The sequence below is a fragment of the Triturus cristatus genome, unplaced genomic scaffold, assembly GCF_964204655.1.
Source record: "Triturus cristatus unplaced genomic scaffold, aTriCri1.1 SCAFFOLD_292, whole genome shotgun sequence".
Taxonomy (NCBI): Eukaryota; Metazoa; Chordata; class Amphibia; order Caudata; family Salamandridae; genus Triturus; species Triturus cristatus.
Genome location: NW_028188527.1, coordinates 226,070 through 247,086, shown reverse-complemented (window position 1 = coordinate 247,086; position 21,017 = coordinate 226,070). Strand labels below are relative to the sequence as shown.

Below are 21,017 nucleotides of genomic sequence, written 5' to 3'. Positions count from 1 at the left end.
TTGCAGGTGTTAGGCATCAAGGGGATGAAGTCGCACCTTCTACCCAGGGTCATGGAGCTCCGCGCAGGGTGAGATTTCAGGGTTCACCCCTGGCTGCAGGTGGGAAAATAAAACACTTCACATACTCAGGAAAGTGTATTTAGCTCCTTTACAGTATCAGAATGAGGCCTGCAAGGCCTTGGGCCTACTTCCAGACTCCTGGCACCAGTTTTACTGATACTTGTGACATTTGCAGGTGTTAGGCTTCAAGGGGATGAAGTCGCACCTTCTACCCAGGTTTATGGAGCTCCGCGCAGGGTAAGATTTCAGGTTTCACCCCCGGCTGCAGGTGTGAAAACAAAACACTTCACAGACTCAGTAAAGTGTATTTAACTCCTTCACAGCATCAAAACAAGGCCTGCAAGGTCTTGGGTGTGTTTCCAGCCTCCAGGCACCAATTTACTGATACTTGTGACATTTGCAGGTGTGAGGCATCATGGGGATGAAGTCGCACCTTCTACCCAGGGTTATGGAGCTCCGCGCAGGGTGAGATTTCAGGGTTCACCCCTGGATGGAAGTGTGAACATAAAACACTTCACATACTCAGGAAAGAGTATTTAGCTGCTTTACAGTATCAGAATAAGGCCTGCAAGGCCTTGGGACTACTTCCAGCCTCCTGGCACCAGTTTTACTGATACTTGTGACATTTGCAGGTGTTAGGCTTCAAGGGGATGAAGTCGCACCTTCTACCCAGGGTCATGGAGCTCCACGCAGGGTAAGATTTCAGGCTTCGCCCCAGGCTGGAGGAGTGAAAATAAAACACATCACATACTCAGGAAAGTGTATTTAACTCCTTTACAGTATCAGAATAAGGCCTGCAAGGCCTTGGGCCTACATCCAGCCTCCTGGCACCAGTTTTACTGATACTTGTGACATTTGTAGTTGTTAGGCTTCAAGGGGATGAAGTCGCGCCTTCTACCCAGGGTCATGGAGCTCCGCGCAGGGTAAGATTTCAGGTTTCACCCCTGGCTGCAGGGGTGAAAACAAAACACTTCACAGACTCAGTAAAGTGTATTTAACTCCTTCACAGCATCAGAACAAGGCCTGCAAGGCCTTGGGTGTGTTTCCAGCCTCCAGGCACCAATTTACTGATACTTGTGACATTTGCAGGTGTTAGGCATCAAGGGGATGAAGTCGCACCTTCTACCCAGGGTTATGGAGCTCCGCGCAGGGTAAGATTTCAGGTTTCACCCCTGGCTGCAGGGGTGAAAACAAAACACTTCGCATACTCAGTAAAGTGCATTTCACTCCTTTACAGTATCAGAACAAGGCCTGCAAGGCCTTGGGCCTACTTCCAGCCTCCTGGCACCAATTTACTGATACTTGTGACATTTGCAGGGGTTAGGCTTCAAGGGGATGAAGCCGCACCTTCTACCCAGGGTTATGGAGCTCCGCGCAGAGTGAGATTTCAGGGTTTACCCCAGGCTGGAGGAGTGAAAATAAAACACTTCACATACTCAGGAAAGTGTATTTATCTCCTTTACAGTATCAGAATAAGGCCTGCAAGTCCTTGGGCCTACTTCGAGCCTCCTGGCACCAGTTTTACTGATACTTGTGACATTTGCAGGTGTTAGGCTTCAAGGGGATGAAGTTGCACCTTCTACCCAGGGTCATGGAGCTCCGCGCAGGGTGAGATTTCAGGGTTCACCCCAGGCTTGAGGTGTGACAATAAAACACTTCACATACTCCGGAAAGTGTAATTAACTCCTTTACCGTATCAGAATAAGGCCTGCAAGGCCTTGGGCCTACTTCCAGCCTCCAGGCACCAGTATTACTGATACTTTGTGACATTTTAAGGTGTTAAGCTTCAAGGGGATGAAGTCACACCTTGTACCCAGTGTCATGGAGCTCCGCGCAGGGTAAGATTTCAGGCTTCACCCCAGGCTGGAGGAGTGAAAATAAAACACTTCACATACTCAGGAAAGTGTATTTAACTCCTTTACAGTATCAGAATAAGGCCTGCAAGGCCTTGGGCCTACTTCCAGCCTCCAGGCACCAGTATTACTGATACTTTGTGACATTTTAAGGTGTTAGGCTTCAAGGGGATGAAGTCGCACCTTGTACCCAGGGTCATGGAGCTCCGCGCAGGGTACGATTTGAGGTTTGGAGGTGTGAACTCCGTTACAGTATCAGAACAAGACCTGCATGGCCTTGGGTGTGTTTCTAGCCTCCAGGCACCAGTTTTACTGATACTTTGTGACCTTTGGAGGAGATAAGCTTCAAGGGGACGTAGTTGCACCTTCTACCCAGGGTTATGGAGCTATGCGCAGGGTGAGATTTCAGGGTTCACCCCTGGCTGGAGGTGTGACTATGTGGATTGTTTTGTTTTCACACCTCCAGCCAGGGGTGAACCCTGAAATCTCACCCTGCGCGGAGCTCCATAACCCTGGGTAGAAGGTGCGACTTCATCCCCTTGAAGCTGTAAACCTCCAAATGTCACAAATATTACTAAAACATGTACCTGGAAGCTAGGGATGGGCCGGAGATCCTGAAGGCTAAGATCTGATACTGTGAATGGTGTTCATGTGCGTTCTGGACTTTGTGAAGTGTTTTGTTTTCTTCCCCTACCTCCATCCAAATTAGCAGCAGGCCTCGATCAGGCTACAGTGCGCAGAATATGATTTCTGGTCTCAGGTCTCCCTCGTGACATACCATTGGATTCAGGAGTGGTCCCCACTCCAGCGATAGGGCTCAGTAGAACAGTGGTAGTCACAGGCCTCACTCTGTACTGTACTATTCAGTTCCGCAGTGGGCCTCCCCGGTCATAGGCTCAGCGTCTGACATACAGTAACTCACTCTGTCTACAGATGTCACCTCAGAGGTACACCTAGCTCCAGCTGTAAAAATCAGCTCAGCAGAGTGCCTCCATGCCGGTACTGGGGTCACCATTTCAGGTGCATTCACACCCTCTGCTCTCACTTGGGGTGTCTTAAAACATGTAGGCCTAACTCGGCCGCCTTCCTTCATTGTGTCACTGTGTATTTATTGTATTGAGTCTGCACCCGCCTCCTCTGGCTCGGCGCTCGGCAGTGAATGCTCTCTGCCTGCATGTGAAGCTGCCAGCACACGGCCGCCTGGTGATGCGTGCGAGGCTGGAGCCAGGGCCGTGCCCCGCTGCTTGTAAGCCCCGAGCCGAGGGTGCCACAGCCGAGGGTGCAGGCGCGCGGGGAGGGCCCCCTGGCCCCCGTGCCAGGGGCTCCCTGGCATTGTTTCCACCCCGCGCTCGGCCGGCGGAGCCCTGTGTTACTTCGGCCCGTTCCAGAACGCGCTCCCCGCGGCCCCCGCAGCCCCACTGTGACGCCACAGGGCCCGCTCCCTGCAGGAGCCCCCTCCCTCCCGCGGGCCGCCGCTCCCGGCCGCAGGAGTCGAGAGAGGACCGGGGAAAAGGGGTCCGGAGCCCGGGATTTCAGGCATGGAGGCGCCCGCCGTCGGGGGAGCGCCGATTCTCCCCGCGGATCACAAGCCAGGGATGAGGGGTGGATCCGAAACGGGGGCAGGCCCGGGAGAGGGCCGAAGCTGGGCTCCTGGTCATGTATGCGTGGAAGCGCGTGTTTAACTGATTGTGTTTTAAAACGTGGATAATCCGAAGGTAGGAAACACAAAAGTCAGCTGGGAGCAAAGAGCCGAGTGTGCCTCGCACAGCCCTGTCTGCTCGGGACCAATCAGAGGCCGGCTCCTCCCTGTATATATTCACGGGGCTCGGGTTTGGGAGGGACATTTCTGTTCAGTGACAGCGCCCGCGCCGAGACTCGCATTACAATGGCCGAAACCGCTCCAGCCGCCGCGGCGCCTCCCGCTGAGGTCGCCCCCAAGAAAAAGCAGCAGAAGAAGACAGCGGGGGCCTCCAAGGCCAAGAAGCCTTCCGGCCCCAGCGTGGCCGATCTGATCCTGAAGGTGGTGACCGCCTCTGCCGAGAGGAAGGGAGTCTCCCTGTCGGCCATGAAGAAGGGGCTGGTCGCCGAGGGCTACGATGTGGACAAGAACAAGAGCCGGGTCAAGGCCTCCCTCAAGAGCCTGGTCAGCAAAGGCGCCCTGGCCCAGCTGAAGGGCACCGGGGCCTCCGGATCCTTCAAGGTGAACAAGAAGCAGCTGGAGGGCAAGAAGGCGGCCAAGAAGGCGGCCGCCAAGACCAAGAAACCAGCGGCCAAGAAAGCTGCCCCTGCCGCCAAGAAGCCCAAAAAGGCTCCCGCGGGGGTCAAGAAGAGCCCGAAGAAGGTCAAGAAGCCTGCGGCAGCAAAGAGCCCCAAGAAGCCCAAGGCTGCCCCCGCCAAGAAGGCTGCCAAGAGCCCAGCGAAAGCCAAGGCGGCGAAGCCCAAAGTGGCCAAGAAAAGCCCTGCCAAGGTAGTCAAACCCAAGGCAGCCAAGCCCAAAGCAGCCAAGCCCAAGAAGGCAGCGCCCAAGAAGAAGTAAGGGCTTGCACCAAGACACTGCAAACACAACGGCTCTTTTAAGAGCCATCCACCCGGTCCAGAAGAGAGCTTGTTCGTCCCCACCCTTGCACCCCGCGTGCACACTTCTCTATAATAATAAACGGCACAGTAAATCCATAGCGCACCTTTCCGCACGCGAGTGCCGTGTGTGATCTTGGTCATGTAAACGGCTCTTTTGGTGCTGCGTGGATTGAAATCTGTGTACCAAATAAAGAAGGGGGTCTGGGAGTTTATTAGACCTCCGTTTATAATAAATGTGAAATAACGTGTGCCTTGGTGCTTTCACTGTATCCGGGCAGATTCGAAGTGGTGTCTGCATAAAGCAGACGATTGTGAACGTGAAATCGAGCGCAGTTAACGGCGGCGTGTTCCAGGGTGACCAAGGGCAGTACACTTATAAAATCCTGGGCTCCTCGCCCAGTTGACCGGGGGCGAGTGGTTCGTGTGACTATGGATGGACACGGAGACAAAGGCTGACCCAAGCGCGGGCTACGGCTCCAACGTACATCATCCAATCGGAGGGTGTCTTTTTCTCCACAGCTCATTGGAGAGACAGGCTGCAGCCTCCGGTTCATTGGCCAATCATTGCACACCGCGGGCTATTTTCAAACGTGGGGCGGTCGCTTCAGCCAACCAGAGCAGCCCTCCGTCTTCGAGTGCATAAATAGGGCTCTTGCCTGCTTGAACTCCATTCTTCCTCGCTTGTCGCTGAGAGAGACCGCTCCCGCCATGGCCCGCACCAAGCAGACAGCCCGCAAGTCCACCGGCGGCAAAGCGCCTCGCAAGCAGCTGGCCACCAAGGCTGCCCGCAAGAGCGCGCCTGCCACCGGCGGCGTCAAGAAGCCTCACCGCTACCGACCCGGCACTGTGGCTCTCCGCGAGATCCGCCGCTACCAGAAGTCCACCGAGCTCCTCATCCGCAAGCTGCCCTTCCAGCGCTTGGTGAGGGAGATCGCCCAGGACTTCAAGACCGACCTGCGCTTCCAGAGCTCCGCCGTCATGGCCCTGCAAGAGGCCAGCGAGGCCTACCTGGTGGGGCTCTTCGAGGACACCAACCTGTGCGCCATCCACGCCAAGAGGGTGACCATCATGCCCAAGGACATCCAGCTGGCCCGTCGTATCCGAGGCGAGAGGGCCTAAGGAGACACGCCGACCCGAACAACCACCACAACGGCTCTTTTAAGGGCCACCACCCTGTCACATACGAGCTTCTCTTATCTGCCATGGCATGTTCTACAGGTTAGGGTGGGTGGGCTGGCTGAGAGTACCACGAGTACTGGGTAACTTATACCGGCACTGGGTGACCAGAGCACTCCGTGTTCACAGTGCACAATCGCATCTTCAATGTGTCCATCGTTTAATAAAGAGCTTTGTTTGGGTGGAGGGTTGTGTTGGGATCCGCTGGTCACAAGCCAGCGCTGTGGGGCATCTGTGCTCCCGGTACATCGGGTTCATGTGTCCGATTTCGGGAGCGCTTGCCCAGGGGCGGATTATTGCCGTTGCCCTTGGTCTTAAAGTACAAACACAACGTGACACCCGCACACACTAAAACTGGTCGCCGAAAACAATAAGCCCGTGGGCTCATTTAACGTCATCGTTACATTACAGTGCTTATGTGACACTTGGTACCAAAGAGAGGGCTCATTCATATAAACAGGTTTATTTAAACAGGCAAAACGGGTTGCCTGCTCCATCGTCCCTCGCTCATTTAACGTCATCGTTACATTACAGTGCTTACGTGAGACTTGGTCCCAAAGAGAGGGCTCATTCATATAAACATGTTTATTAAAAACGGGTTGCCTGCTCCATCGTCCCTCGGTCTGCAGCAAGACCCGTGAGAGCGGGTCTTGTGCGCTCAACATTACCTTTTAAAACACTTATTTCTCCGGTCATAATAGAAGCACATTAGCTCTTAGGGGAGGACGTGGTTGGCCCTTAAAAGAGCCGTTGTGTTAGTTGGGGATGCGCCTCGAAGCCTTACTTGGCGCTGGTGTACTTGGTGACGGCCTTGGTGCCCTCCGACACGGCGTGCTTGGCCAGCTCTCCGGGCAGCAGCAGACGCACTGCGGTCTGGATCTCCCGGGAGGTGATGGTGCGCCGCGAGTTGTAGTGGGCCAGGCGGGAAGCCTCCCCGGCGATGCGCTCGAAGATGTCGTTCACGAAGGAGTTCATGATGCCCATGGCCTTAGAGGAGATGCCGGTGTCCGGGTGCACCTGCTTCATCACTTTGTAAATGTAGGTTGCATAGCTTTCCTTCCTGCTCCTCTTGCGCTTCTTCCCGTCCTTCTTGGGCGGCTTGGAGAGCGCTTTCTTGGAGCCCTTCTTGGGAGCCGGCGCGGACTTGGCTGGTTCAGGCATGGTCGACAATCTGCACCGCTTCCTGTGGAGCCGAGAGAAATAAGGCCAGGCGAGCCCGGCACTTGTATTTATAGGCTGGGCGTGTAAAGTAGCTGCTTCTCTGCTCTCCCTTCTCATTGGCAGGCAAAGGCAAGCCCCCCACCTCCTAGTGTACTGCGGTTCTGGGTCTCTGATTGGTGAAACAGAAGCCCTCCTCCCTCCAATGAGAAGTACTATCAGCGCCTAGCTGTCAACCAATCAGACGCACCCGAAGTCTTTATATCGCCGGAGTCGAGCCGAACAGCAGTACTAATCTCTCTGTTGTGTGAGTGAGCCCCTGCATCGATCGCCATGTCTGGACGCGGAAAGCAAGGAGGAAAGGCCCGCGCTAAGGCCAAGACACGCTCTTCCAGAGCCGGGCTCCAGTTCCCCGTGGGCCGTGTGCACAGGTTACTCCGGAAGGGAAGCTACGCCGAGAGGGTGGGCGCCGGTGCCCCCGTCTATTTGGCTGCAGTCCTGGAGTACCTGACCGCTGAGATCCTGGAGCTGGCCGGCAACGCTGCCCGTGACAACAAGAAGACCCGCATCATCCCCAGACACCTCCAGCTGGCCATCCGCAACGACGAGGAGCTGAATAAGCTGCTGGGCCGAGTCACCATCGCCCAGGGAGGAGTCCTGCCCAACATCCAGGCCGTGCTGCTGCCCAAGAAAACCGAGAGCCACAAGGCAGGGGGCAAAGCAAGCAAGTAAAGGCCCGCAGACCACCGTGGAAACACACCCTAAACACAAAGGCTCTTTTCAGGGCCAACCACAGACTCCATCAAAGAGCGTATCCGTGCCAAGGTGTTACTCTGGCAGGCTTCATAGTCGCGGCAGCGCCCGCACCGTCGCTACATAGGAGGGATGCCCAAGCCCTCGGACGGACACATAAATGCTGCCCCCGTCCCAAAACCGAGCTTGAGGCCGACGAGAATAATCTTTTTGTAAAAATAAATAAATACGTGTTTATAGGGGCAGTTTACAGACTTGCCACGACCGGGCCTGACCTGTGGACAGTGTTACGGGGTTGCGGGCGGCCGCACACAGCGGGGTGGTGCCGGTGAGGCCGTTAATGTGTTGGCTCCATTAAAACATTTCAGAGCCTGCTGTTCATAGTGGGAGCGGGCACCGAGCGCCAGGGTTAGGCGGGCCGCGGTGATGAGTGGGGGCCGGGAAGGGAGGCGTGTGTGTGTGCTTGACTGTGATCCGTGCCCCGGCGGCAGCTGCTGAGCCCACGACAAAGAGGCGGCTGGGAGCGCGCTCTTTTTCAAACGGCAACGGCCGCTCCAGCCCCCCGCTCCCTGCAGAGGGCGGTCCAGGGGCGGGCTCCCCCTCGCCTTCCGTTGAGTCACGTGGGCCGCTTGGAGCGCCCTAGCCGGTCCGCCGCAGCTCCTCCATATAAGCAGCCGTCGCTGGCTGTTTCCTCATTTCTGCTCAGTCACAGTACCGACAGGACAACATGTCTGGACGCGGCAAAGGAGGGAAGGGGCTCGGCAAAGGCGGCGCCAAGAGGCACCGCAAGGTGCTCCGGGACAACATCCAGGGCATCACCAAGCCGGCCATTCGCCGCCTGGCGCGCCGTGGCGGGGTCAAGCGCATCTCCGGCCTCATCTACGAGGAGACCCGCGGGGTGCTGAAGGTTTTCCTGGAGAATGTGATCCGGGACGCCGTCACCTACACCGAGCACGCCAAGAGGAAGACCGTCACCGCCATGGATGTCGTTTACGCCCTGAAGCGCCAGGGCCGCACCCTCTACGGATTCGGCGGTTAAACTCTCGACTTGCCCACGGAAAGAAAGAGAAAAAAAAACACCAACCCAAAGGCTCTTTTAAGAGCCGACCACGATGTCATGGGAGAGCTGTATCTATGCACTAGGGATCCCGCAGGGCAGGCCTGCTTTGTAGGCCCACAGCCGGTCGGGTGAGGGGGGCATTTCTCCGAAACCGCCATGCAAGGCACTGTCCTGGGGCCAGGGCACCTTCCTGGAGCCCCGCGTCCATCCTAGTCCCGCCCACGGGGCCCGCTGTCCTGAAGCCCTGTACTGGCCACCTAAGGCGGGTATAGCCCGGCCCAGGGGCCCGCCATTCTGGAGCTCTGTACTTGGGACCTAAGGCGGGTATAGCCCGGCCCGGGGGCCCGCCATCCTGGAGCCCTGGACTGGGGACCCATGGCGAGTTTGGCCCGGCCCAGGGCCGGTCATTTCCCTCGACTATTAAGCCCCCACGTAGTGGGGGCTTACAGAACACGAATGAGGGACAAAGGTTCGAGCTAGCGGCGGCGGCCGCGCGGCCGGCCATCTGGTCGCCGATTTGCGCGACCAGATGGCCCACGGAGCTGCGCGACCAGATGGCCGGGCGGCGGAACGGCCGCGCTACCTCTAACTTTTGTCTCTCGCTCGGGCGCTGTAAGCCCCCACTTCGTGGGGGCTTAATAGTCGGTAAAATAGAGCGTTCCCATGCAGGCCCATGGGGTGTGCGATCCTCATTTTTTTTTGTGACCGATTTCGGGACTCTAAGCACCTGTTTTAGTGCTTTTTTTTTTTTATTATTGTTTTGTTGACATTTTGGTTCAAGGGGACCACGGCACTACTTCTACCCGGGGCAATGGAGCTCCACTTCGGGTAACATTTCAGGTTTTCCCCCTCAGCTGGAGATGGGCCCCCCAAAAAAAAAAAAATCGTAATCCTAATAAAATACATATATTTTTATTTTTTTTCACCCAAAAATGAAATAACGTCCTTCACAGTATCTGGTCCATTTTGTAGCCTCCAGTCACCCCTTTAACAATGTTTAATAAAAAATAAAAATAAAAATACTAAAATTTTAGGTCAAATGGGACGAAGTCACTTTTTCTACACAGGGTGCTCCAATTGGGGTAATATTTCAGGATTTACCCCTCGACTGGAGGTGGGAAAAATACTTCACTCAAAGGGTACATAAAGCCCTTTACATTATCAGATCCAAGACTTCAGTGTCTCGGGCCCATTTCTAGCCTCCAGGCGCTTGTTTTGTTCTTTTTATGACATTTTGAAATTTACAGGTTTATGGGGACACAGTAGCTCGTTCTACCCAGGGCTATGGAGCTCCGCGCAGGGTAAGATTTCAAGTTTCGCCCCGGGCTGGAGATGTGAAAACGCAACACTTCACATACTCAGCAAAGTGTATTTAACCCCTTTACAGTATCAGAACAAGGCCTTGGGCCTACCTCCAGCCTCCAGGCACCAATTTTACTGATACTTGTGACATTTGCAGGTGTTAGGCTTCAAGGGGATGAAGTCGCACCTTCTACCCAGGGTTATGGAGCTCCGCGCAGGGTAAGATTTCAGGATTCACCCCTGGCTGTGGTGCGAAAATAAAACACTTCACATACTCAGTACAGTCTATTTAACCCTTAACAGTATCAGAACAAGGCCTGCAAGGCCTTGGGCCTACTTCCAGCCTCCTGGCACCAGTTTTACTGATACTTGTGACATTTAAAGGTGTTAGGCTTCAAGGGGATGAAGTCGCACCTTCTACCCAGGGTTATGGAGCTCCGCGCAGGGTAAGATTTCAGGTTTCACCCCTGGCTGCAGGGGTGAAAACAAAACACTTCACAGACTCAGTAAAGTGTATTTAACTCCTTCACAGCATCAGAACAAGGCCTGCAAGGCCTTGGGTGTGTTTCCAGCCTCCAGGCACCAATTTACTGATACTTGTGACATTTGCAGGTGTTAGGCATCAAGGGGATGAAGTCGCACCTTCTACCCAGGGTTATGGAGCTCCGCGCAGGGTAAGATTTCAGGTTTCACCCCTGGCTGCAGGGGTGAAAACAAAACACTTCGCATACTCAGTAAAGTGCATTTCACTCCTTTACAGTATCAGAACAAGGCCTGCAAGGCCTTGGGCCTACTTCCAGCCTCCTGGCACCAATTTACTGATACTTGTGACATTTGCAGGGGTTAGGCTTCAAGGGGATGAAGCCGCACCTTCTACCCAGGGTTATGGAGCTCCGCGCAGAGTGAGATTTCAGGGTTTACCCCAGGCTGGAGGAGTGAAAATAAAACACTTCACATACTCAGGAAAGTGTATTTATCTCCTTTACAGTATCAGAATAAGGCCTGCAAGTCCTTGGGCCTACTTCGAGCCTCCTGGCACCAGTTTTACTGATACTTGTGACATTTGCAGGTGTTAGGCTTCAAGGGGATGAAGTTGCACCTTCTACCCAGGGTCATGGAGCTCCGCGCAGGGTGAGATTTCAGGGTTCACCCCAGGCTTGAGGTGTGACAATAAAACACTTCACATACTCCGGAAAGTGTAATTAACTCCTTTACCGTATCAGAATAAGGCCTGCAAGGCCTTGGGCCTACTTCCAGCCTCCAGGCACCAGTATTACTGATACTTTGTGACATTTTAAGGTGTTAAGCTTCAAGGGGATGAAGTCACACCTTGTACCCAGTGTCATGGAGCTCCGCGCAGGGTAAGATTTCAGGCTTCACCCCAGGCTGGAGGAGTGAAAATAAAACACTTCACATACTCAGGAAAGTGTATTTAACTCCTTTACAGTATCAGAATAAGGCCTGCAAGGCCTTGGGCCTACTTCCAGCCTCCAGGCACCAGTATTACTGATACTTTGTGACATTTTAAGGTGTTAGGCTTCAAGGGGATGAAGTCGCACCTTGTACCCAGGGTCATGGAGCTCCGCGCAGGGTACGATTTGAGGTTTGGAGGTGTGAACTCCGTTACAGTATCAGAACAAGACCTGCATGGCCTTGGGTGTGTTTCTAGCCTCCAGGCACCAGTTTTACTGATACTTTGTGACCTTTGGAGGAGATAAGCTTCAAGGGGACGTAGTTGCACCTTCTACCCAGGGTTATGGAGCTATGCGCAGGGTGAGATTTCAGGGTTCACCCCTGGCTGGAGGTGTGACTATGTGGATTGTTTTGTTTTCACACCTCCAGCCAGGGGTGAACCCTGAAATCTCACCCTGCGCGGAGCTCCATAACCCTGGGTAGAAGGTGCGACTTCATCCCCTTGAAGCTGTAAACCTCCAAATGTCACAAATATTACTAAAACATGTACCTGGAAGCTAGGGATGGGCCGGAGATCCTGAAGGCTAAGATCTGATACTGTGAATGGTGTTCATGTGCGTTCTGGACTTTGTGAAGTGTTTTGTTTTCTTCCCCTACCTCCATCCAAATTAGCAGCAGGCCTCGATCAGGCTACAGTGCGCAGAATATGATTTCTGGTCTCAGGTCTCCCTCGTGACATACCATTGGATTCAGGAGTGGTCCCCACTCCAGCGATAGGGCTCAGTAGAACAGTGGTAGTCACAGGCCTCACTCTGTACTGTACTATTCAGTTCCGCAGTGGGCCTCCCCGGTCATAGGCTCAGCGTCTGACATACAGTAACTCACTCTGTCTACAGATGTCACCTCAGAGGTACACCTAGCTCCAGCTGTAAAAATCAGCTCAGCAGAGTGCCTCCATGCCGGTACTGGGGTCACCATTTCAGGTGCATTCACACCCTCTGCTCTCACTTGGGGTGTCTTAAAACATGTAGGCCTAACTCGGCCGCCTTCCTTCATTGTGTCACTGTGTATTTATTGTATTGAGTCTGCACCCGCCTCCTCTGGCTCGGCGCTCGGCAGTGAATGCTCTCTGCCTGCATGTGAAGCTGCCAGCACACGGCCGCCTGGTGATGCGTGCGAGGCTGGAGCCAGGGCCGTGCCCCGCTGCTTGTAAGCCCCGAGCCGAGGGTGCCACAGCCGAGGGTGCAGGCGCGCGGGGAGGGCCCCCTGGCCCCCGTGCCAGGGGCTCCCTGGCATTGTTTCCACCCCGCGCTCGGCCGGCGGAGCCCTGTGTTACTTCGGCCCGTTCCAGAACGCGCTCCCCGCGGCCCCCGCAGCCCCACTGTGACGCCACAGGGCCCGCTCCCTGCAGGAGCCCCCTCCCTCCCGCGGGCCGCCGCTCCCGGCCGCAGGAGTCGAGAGAGGACCGGGGAAAAGGGGTCCGGAGCCCGGGATTTCAGGCATGGAGGCGCCCGCCGTCGGGGGAGCGCCGATTCTCCCCGCGGATCACAAGCCAGGGATGAGGGGTGGATCCGAAACGGGGGCAGGCCCGGGAGAGGGCCGAAGCTGGGCTCCTGGTCATGTATGCGTGGAAGCGCGTGTTTAACTGATTGTGTTTTAAAACGTGGATAATCCGAAGGTAGGAAACACAAAAGTCAGCTGGGAGCAAAGAGCCGAGTGTGCCTCGCACAGCCCTGTCTGCTCGGGACCAATCAGAGGCCGGCTCCTCCCTGTATATATTCACGGGGCTCGGGTTTGGGAGGGACATTTCTGTTCAGTGACAGCGCCCGCGCCGAGACTCGCATTACAATGGCCGAAACCGCTCCAGCCGCCGCGGCGCCTCCCGCTGAGGTCGCCCCCAAGAAAAAGCAGCAGAAGAAGACAGCGGGGGCCTCCAAGGCCAAGAAGCCTTCCGGCCCCAGCGTGGCCGATCTGATCCTGAAGGTGGTGACCGCCTCTGCCGAGAGGAAGGGAGTCTCCCTGTCGGCCATGAAGAAGGGGCTGGTCGCCGAGGGCTACGATGTGGACAAGAACAAGAGCCGGGTCAAGGCCTCCCTCAAGAGCCTGGTCAGCAAAGGCGCCCTGGCCCAGCTGAAGGGCACCGGGGCCTCCGGATCCTTCAAGGTGAACAAGAAGCAGCTGGAGGGCAAGAAGGCGGCCAAGAAGGCGGCCGCCAAGACCAAGAAACCAGCGGCCAAGAAAGCTGCCCCTGCCGCCAAGAAGCCCAAAAAGGCTCCCGCGGGGGTCAAGAAGAGCCCGAAGAAGGTCAAGAAGCCTGCGGCAGCAAAGAGCCCCAAGAAGCCCAAGGCTGCCCCCGCCAAGAAGGCTGCCAAGAGCCCAGCGAAAGCCAAGGCGGCGAAGCCCAAAGTGGCCAAGAAAAGCCCTGCCAAGGTAGTCAAACCCAAGGCAGCCAAGCCCAAAGCAGCCAAGCCCAAGAAGGCAGCGCCCAAGAAGAAGTAAGGGCTTGCACCAAGACACTGCAAACACAACGGCTCTTTTAAGAGCCATCCACCCGGTCCAGAAGAGAGCTTGTTCGTCCCCACCCTTGCACCCCGCGTGCACACTTCTCTATAATAATAAACGGCACAGTAAATCCATAGCGCACCTTTCCGCACGCGAGTGCCGTGTGTGATCTTGGTCATGTAAACGGCTCTTTTGGTGCTGCGTGGATTGAAATCTGTGTACCAAATAAAGAAGGGGGTCTGGGAGTTTATTAGACCTCCGTTTATAATAAATGTGAAATAACGTGTGCCTTGGTGCTTTCACTGTATCCGGGCAGATTCGAAGTGGTGTCTGCATAAAGCAGACGATTGTGAACGTGAAATCGAGCGCAGTTAACGGCGGCGTGTTCCAGGGTGACCAAGGGCAGTACACTTATAAAATCCTGGGCTCCTCGCCCAGTTGACCGGGGGCGAGTGGTTCGTGTGACTATGGATGGACACGGAGACAAAGGCTGACCCAAGCGCGGGCTACGGCTCCAACGTACATCATCCAATCGGAGGGTGTCTTTTTCTCCACAGCTCATTGGAGAGACAGGCTGCAGCCTCCGGTTCATTGGCCAATCATTGCACACCGCGGGCTATTTTCAAACGTGGGGCGGTCGCTTCAGCCAACCAGAGCAGCCCTCCGTCTTCGAGTGCATAAATAGGGCTCTTGCCTGCTTGAACTCCATTCTTCCTCGCTTGTCGCTGAGAGAGACCGCTCCCGCCATGGCCCGCACCAAGCAGACAGCCCGCAAGTCCACCGGCGGCAAAGCGCCTCGCAAGCAGCTGGCCACCAAGGCTGCCCGCAAGAGCGCGCCTGCCACCGGCGGCGTCAAGAAGCCTCACCGCTACCGACCCGGCACTGTGGCTCTCCGCGAGATCCGCCGCTACCAGAAGTCCACCGAGCTCCTCATCCGCAAGCTGCCCTTCCAGCGCTTGGTGAGGGAGATCGCCCAGGACTTCAAGACCGACCTGCGCTTCCAGAGCTCCGCCGTCATGGCCCTGCAAGAGGCCAGCGAGGCCTACCTGGTGGGGCTCTTCGAGGACACCAACCTGTGCGCCATCCACGCCAAGAGGGTGACCATCATGCCCAAGGACATCCAGCTGGCCCGTCGTATCCGAGGCGAGAGGGCCTAAGGAGACACGCCGACCCGAACAACCACCACAACGGCTCTTTTAAGGGCCACCACCCTGTCACATACGAGCTTCTCTTATCTGCCATGGCATGTTCTACAGGTTAGGGTGGGTGGGCTGGCTGAGAGTACCACGAGTACTGGGTAACTTATACCGGCACTGGGTGACCAGAGCACTCCGTGTTCACAGTGCACAATCGCATCTTCAATGTGTCCATCGTTTAATAAAGAGCTTTGTTTGGGTGGAGGGTTGTGTTGGGATCCGCTGGTCACAAGCCAGCGCTGTGGGGCATCTGTGCTCCCGGTACATCGGGTTCATGTGTCCGATTTCGGGAGCGCTTGCCCAGGGGCGGATTATTGCCGTTGCCCTTGGTCTTAAAGTACAAACACAACGTGACACCCGCACACACTAAAACTGGTCGCCGAAAACAATAAGCCCGTGGGCTCATTTAACGTCATCGTTACATTACAGTGCTTATGTGACACTTGGTACCAAAGAGAGGGCTCATTCATATAAACAGGTTTATTTAAACAGGCAAAACGGGTTGCCTGCTCCATCGTCCCTCGCTCATTTAACGTCATCGTTACATTACAGTGCTTACGTGAGACTTGGTCCCAAAGAGAGGGCTCATTCATATAAACATGTTTATTAAAAACGGGTTGCCTGCTCCATCGTCCCTCGGTCTGCAGCAAGACCCGTGAGAGCGGGTCTTGTGCGCTCAACATTACCTTTTAAAACACTTATTTCTCCGGTCATAATAGAAGCACATTAGCTCTTAGGGGAGGACGTGGTTGGCCCTTAAAAGAGCCGTTGTGTTAGTTGGGGATGCGCCTCGAAGCCTTACTTGGCGCTGGTGTACTTGGTGACGGCCTTGGTGCCCTCCGACACGGCGTGCTTGGCCAGCTCTCCGGGCAGCAGCAGACGCACTGCGGTCTGGATCTCCCGGGAGGTGATGGTGCGCCGCGAGTTGTAGTGGGCCAGGCGGGAAGCCTCCCCGGCGATGCGCTCGAAGATGTCGTTCACGAAGGAGTTCATGATGCCCATGGCCTTAGAGGAGATGCCGGTGTCCGGGTGCACCTGCTTCATCACTTTGTAAATGTAGGTTGCATAGCTTTCCTTCCTGCTCCTCTTGCGCTTCTTCCCGTCCTTCTTGGGCGGCTTGGAGAGCGCTTTCTTGGAGCCCTTCTTGGGAGCCGGCGCGGACTTGGCTGGTTCAGGCATGGTCGACAATCTGCACCGCTTCCTGTGGAGCCGAGAGAAATAAGGCCAGGCGAGCCCGGCACTTGTATTTATAGGCTGGGCGTGTAAAGTAGCTGCTTCTCTGCTCTCCCTTCTCATTGGCAGGCAAAGGCAAGCCCCCCACCTCCTAGTGTACTGCGGTTCTGGGTCTCTGATTGGTGAAACAGAAGCCCTCCTCCCTCCAATGAGAAGTACTATCAGCGCCTAGCTGTCAACCAATCAGACGCACCCGAAGTCTTTATATCGCCGGAGTCGAGCCGAACAGCAGTACTAATCTCTCTGTTGTGTGAGTGAGCCCCTGCATCGATCGCCATGTCTGGACGCGGAAAGCAAGGAGGAAAGGCCCGCGCTAAGGCCAAGACACGCTCTTCCAGAGCCGGGCTCCAGTTCCCCGTGGGCCGTGTGCACAGGTTACTCCGGAAGGGAAGCTACGCCGAGAGGGTGGGCGCCGGTGCCCCCGTCTATTTGGCTGCAGTCCTGGAGTACCTGACCGCTGAGATCCTGGAGCTGGCCGGCAACGCTGCCCGTGACAACAAGAAGACCCGCATCATCCCCAGACACCTCCAGCTGGCCATCCGCAACGACGAGGAGCTGAATAAGCTGCTGGGCCGAGTCACCATCGCCCAGGGAGGAGTCCTGCCCAACATCCAGGCCGTGCTGCTGCCCAAGAAAACCGAGAGCCACAAGGCAGGGGGCAAAGCAAGCAAGTAAAGGCCCGCAGACCACCGTGGAAACACACCCTAAACACAAAGGCTCTTTTCAGGGCCAACCACAGACTCCATCAAAGAGCGTATCCGTGCCAAGGTGTTACTCTGGCAGGCTTCATAGTCGCGGCAGCGCCCGCACCGTCGCTACATAGGAGGGATGCCCAAGCCCTCGGACGGACACATAAATGCTGCCCCCGTCCCAAAACCGAGCTTGAGGCCGACGAGAATAATCTTTTTGTAAAAATAAATAAATACGTGTTTATAGGGGCAGTTTACAGACTTGCCACGACCGGGCCTGACCTGTGGACAGTGTTACGGGGTTGCGGGCGGCCGCACACAGCGGGGTGGTGCCGGTGAGGCCGTTAATGTGTTGGCTCCATTAAAACATTTCAGAGCCTGCTGTTCATAGTGGGAGCGGGCACCGAGCGCCAGGGTTAGGCGGGCCGCGGTGATGAGTGGGGGCCGGGAAGGGAGGCGTGTGTGTGTGCTTGACTGTGATCCGTGCCCCGGCGGCAGCTGCTGAGCCCACGACAAAGAGGCGGCTGGGAGCGCGCTCTTTTTCAAACGGCAACGGCCGCTCCAGCCCCCCGCTCCCTGCAGAGGGCGGTCCAGGGGCGGGCTCCCCCTCGCCTTCCGTTGAGTCACGTGGGCCGCTTGGAGCGCCCTAGCCGGTCCGCCGCAGCTCCTCCATATAAGCAGCCGTCGCTGGCTGTTTCCTCATTTCTGCTCAGTCACAGTACCGACAGGACAACATGTCTGGACGCGGCAAAGGAGGGAAGGGGCTCGGCAAAGGCGGCGCCAAGAGGCACCGCAAGGTGCTCCGGGACAACATCCAGGGCATCACCAAGCCGGCCATTCGCCGCCTGGCGCGCCGTGGCGGGGTCAAGCGCATCTCCGGCCTCATCTACGAGGAGACCCGCGGGGTGCTGAAGGTTTTCCTGGAGAATGTGATCCGGGACGCCGTCACCTACACCGAGCACGCCAAGAGGAAGACCGTCACCGCCATGGATGTCGTTTACGCCCTGAAGCGCCAGGGCCGCACCCTCTACGGATTCGGCGGTTAAACTCTCGACTTGCCCACGGAAAGAAAGAGAAAAAAAAACACCAACCCAAAGGCTCTTTTAAGAGCCGACCACGATGTCATGGGAGAGCTGTATCTATGCACTAGGGATCCCGCAGGGCAGGCCTGCTTTGTAGGCCCACAGCCGGTCGGGTGAGGGGGGCATTTCTCCGAAACCGCCATGCAAGGCACTGTCCTGGGGCCAGGGCACCTTCCTGGAGCCCCGCGTCCATCCTAGTCCCGCCCACGGGGCCCGCTGTCCTGAAGCCCTGTACTGGCCACCTAAGGCGGGTATAGCCCGGCCCAGGGGCCCGCCATTCTGGAGCTCTGTACTTGGGACCTAAGGCGGGTATAGCCCGGCCCGGGGGCCCGCCATCCTGGAGCCCTGGACTGGGGACCCATGGCGAGTTTGGCCCGGCCCAGGGCCGGTCATTTCCCTCGACTATTAAGCCCCCACGTAGTGGGGGCTTACAGAACACGAATGAGGGACAAAGGTTCGAGCTAGCGGCGGCGGCCGCGCGGCCGGCCATCTGGTCGCCGATTTGCGCGACCAGATGGCCCACGGAGCTGCGCGACCAGATGGCCGGGCGGCGGAACGGCCGCGCTACCTCTAACTTTTGTCTCTCGCTCGGGCGCTGTAAGCCCCCACTTCGTGGGGGCTTAATAGTCGGTAAAATAGAGCGTTCCCATGCAGGCCCATGGGGTGTGCGATCCTCATTTTTTTTTGTGACCGATTTCGGGACTCTAAGCACCTGTTTTAGTGCTTTTTTTTTTTTATTATTGTTTTGTTGACATTTTGGTTCAAGGGGACCACGGCACTACTTCTACCCGGGGCAATGGAGCTCCACTTCGGGTAACATTTCAGGTTTTCCCCCTCAGCTGGAGATGGGCCCCCCAAAAAAAAAAAAATCGTAATCCTAATAAAATACATATATTTTTATTTTTTTTCACCCAAAAATGAAATAACGTCCTTCACAGTATCTGGTCCATTTTGTAGCCTCCAGTCACCCCTTTAACAATGTTTAATAAAAAATAAAAATAAAAATACTAAAATTTTAGGTCAAATGGGACGAAGTCACTTTTTCTACACAGGGTGCTCCAATTGGGGTAATATTTCAGGATTTACCCCTCGACTGGAGGTGGGAAAAATACTTCACTCAAAGGGTACATAAAGCCCTTTACATTATCAGATCCAAGACTTCAGTGTCTCGGGCCCATTTCTAGCCTCCAGGCGCTTGTTTTGTTCTTTTTATGACATTTTGAAATTTACAGGTTTATGGGGACACAGTAGCTCGTTCTACCCAGGGCTATGGAGCTCCGCGCAGGGTAAGATTTCAAGTTTCGCCCCGGGCTGGAGATGTGAAAACGCAACACTTCACATACTCAGCAAAGTGTATTTAACCCCTTTACAGTATCAGAACAAGGCCTTGGGCCTACCTCCAGCCTCCAGGCACCAATTTTACTGATACTTGTGACATTTGCAGGTGTTAGGCTTCAAGGGGATGAAGTCGCACCTTCTACCCAGGGTTATGGAGCTCCGCGCAGGGTAAGATTTCAGGATTCACCCCTGGCTGTGGTGCGAAAATAAAACACTTCACATACTCAGTAAAGTCTATTTAACCCTTAACAGTATCAGAACAAGGCCTGCAAGGCCTTGGGCCTACTTCCAGCCTCCAGGCACCAATTTACTGATACTTGTGACATTTTAAGGTGTTAAGCTTCAAGGGGATGAAGTCGCACCTTCTACCCAGGGTTATGGAGCTCCGCGCAGGGTAAGATTACAGGTTTCACCCCTGGCTGCAGGGGTGAAAACAAAACACTTCACAGACTCAGTAAAGTGTATTTAACTCCTTCACAGCATCAGAACAAGGCCTGCAAGGTCTTGGGTGTGTTTCCAGACTCCAGGCACCAATTTACTGATACTTGTGACATTTGCAGGTGTTAGGCATCAAGGGGATGAAGTCGCACCTTCTACCCAGGGTTATGGAGCTCCGCGCAGGGTAAGATTTCCGGTTTCACCCCTGGCTGCAGGGGTGAAAACAAAACACTTCGCATACTCAGTAAAGTGCATTTCACTCCTTTACAGTATCTGAACAAGGCCTGCAAGGCCTTGGGCCTACTTCCAGCCTCCTGGCACCAATTTACTGATACTTGTGACATTTGCAGGTGTTAGGCATCAAGGGGATGAAGTCGCACCTTCTACCCAGGGTTATGGAGCTCCGCGCAGGGTAAGATTTCAGGGTTTACCCCTGGATGGAAGTGTGAAAATAAAACACTTCACATACTCAGGAAAGTGTATTAGGTGCTTTACAGTATCAGAATAAGGCCTGCAAGGCCTTGGGCCTACTTCCAGCCTCCTGGCACCAGTTTACTGATACTTGTGACATTTGCAGGGGTTAGGCTTCAAGGGGATGAAGTCGCACCTTCTACCCAGGGTTATGGAGCTCCGCGCAGGGTGAGATTTCAGGGTTCACCCCTGGATGGAAGTGTGAACATAAAACACTTCACATACTCAGGAAAGAGTATTTAGCTGCTTTACAGTATCAGAATAAGGCCTGCAAGGCCTTGGGACTACTTCCAGCCTCCTGGCACCAGTTTTACTGATACTTGTGACATTTGCAGGTGTTAGGCTTCAAGGGGATGAAGTCGCACCTTCTACCCAGGGTCATGGAGCTCCACGCAGGGTAAGATTTCAGGCTTCGCCCCAGGCTGGAGGAGTGAAAATAAAACACATCACATACTCAGGAAAGTGTATTTAACTCCTTTACAGTATCAGAATAAGGCCTGCAAGGTCTTGGGCCTACATCCAGCCTCCTGGCACCAGTTTTACTGATACTTGTGACATTTGTAGTTGTTAGGCTTCAAGGGGATGAAGTCGCGCCTTCTACCCAGGGTCATGGAGCTCCGCGCAGGGTAAGATTTCAGGTTTCACCCCTGGCTGCAGGGGTGAAAACAAAACACTTCACAGACTCAGTAAAGTGTATTTAACTCCTTCACAGCATC

General features: G+C 55.3%; 6 protein-coding genes and 2 pseudogenes across 6 annotated transcripts; 6 read left to right on the top strand and 2 right to left on the bottom strand.

Annotated features, from left to right (window-relative positions):
* Nucleotides 1-3,798: 3,798 nt before the first annotated feature.
* On the top strand, nt 3,799-4,742 carry LOC146768902 (histone H1.3-like). The gene has a single exon (XM_085640618.1). The coding sequence runs from the start codon at nt 3,799-3,801 to the stop codon at nt 4,447-4,449; it is 651 nt and encodes a 216-aa protein (XP_085496744.1). The 3' UTR covers nt 4,450-4,742.
* Nucleotides 4,743-4,897: 155 nt separating this feature from the next.
* Nucleotides 4,898-5,638, top strand: LOC146768901 (histone H3). Its single transcript, XM_085640619.1, has one exon. The coding sequence runs from the start codon at nt 5,199-5,201 to the stop codon at nt 5,607-5,609; it is 411 nt and encodes a 136-aa protein (XP_085496745.1). The 5' UTR covers nt 4,898-5,198; the 3' UTR covers nt 5,610-5,638.
* A 29-nt stretch (nt 5,639-5,667) lies between these two features.
* LOC146768900 (histone H2B 1.2-like) lies at nt 5,668-6,827 on the bottom strand. The gene has a single exon (XM_085640617.1). The coding sequence runs from the start codon at nt 6,825-6,827 to the stop codon at nt 6,447-6,449; it is 381 nt and encodes a 126-aa protein (XP_085496743.1). The 3' UTR covers nt 5,668-6,446.
* A 330-nt stretch (nt 6,828-7,157) lies between these two features.
* LOC146768899 (uncharacterized) lies at nt 7,158-9,013 on the top strand (annotated as a pseudogene).
* A 4,187-nt stretch (nt 9,014-13,200) lies between these two features.
* LOC146768898 (histone H1.3-like) lies at nt 13,201-14,144 on the top strand. The gene has a single exon (XM_085640615.1). It carries the CDS (start codon nt 13,201-13,203, stop codon nt 13,849-13,851), a length of 651 nt encoding a protein of 216 aa, XP_085496741.1. The 3' UTR covers nt 13,852-14,144.
* A 155-nt stretch (nt 14,145-14,299) lies between these two features.
* Nucleotides 14,300-15,040, top strand: LOC146768897 (histone H3). Its single transcript, XM_085640616.1, has one exon. The coding sequence runs from the start codon at nt 14,601-14,603 to the stop codon at nt 15,009-15,011; it is 411 nt and encodes a 136-aa protein (XP_085496742.1). The 5' UTR covers nt 14,300-14,600; the 3' UTR covers nt 15,012-15,040.
* A 29-nt stretch (nt 15,041-15,069) lies between these two features.
* On the bottom strand, nt 15,070-16,229 carry LOC146768896 (histone H2B 1.2-like). Its single transcript, XM_085640614.1, has one exon. The coding sequence runs from the start codon at nt 16,227-16,229 to the stop codon at nt 15,849-15,851; it is 381 nt and encodes a 126-aa protein (XP_085496740.1). The 3' UTR covers nt 15,070-15,848.
* A 330-nt stretch (nt 16,230-16,559) lies between these two features.
* LOC146768895 (uncharacterized) lies at nt 16,560-18,415 on the top strand (annotated as a pseudogene).
* The last annotated feature ends 2,602 nt before the right edge of the window (nt 18,416-21,017 follow it).

Coding starts and splice junctions, on each gene's coding strand:
- LOC146768902 (XM_085640618.1), top strand. CDS start 3,799: ATGGCCGAAACCGCTCCAGCCGCCGCGGCGCCTCCCGCTGAGGTCGCC.
- LOC146768901 (XM_085640619.1), top strand. CDS start 5,199: ATGGCCCGCACCAAGCAGACAGCCCGCAAGTCCACCGGCGGCAAAGCG.
- LOC146768900 (XM_085640617.1), bottom strand. CDS start 6,827: ATGCCTGAACCAGCCAAGTCCGCGCCGGCTCCCAAGAAGGGCTCCAAG.
- LOC146768898 (XM_085640615.1), top strand. CDS start 13,201: ATGGCCGAAACCGCTCCAGCCGCCGCGGCGCCTCCCGCTGAGGTCGCC.
- LOC146768897 (XM_085640616.1), top strand. CDS start 14,601: ATGGCCCGCACCAAGCAGACAGCCCGCAAGTCCACCGGCGGCAAAGCG.
- LOC146768896 (XM_085640614.1), bottom strand. CDS start 16,229: ATGCCTGAACCAGCCAAGTCCGCGCCGGCTCCCAAGAAGGGCTCCAAG.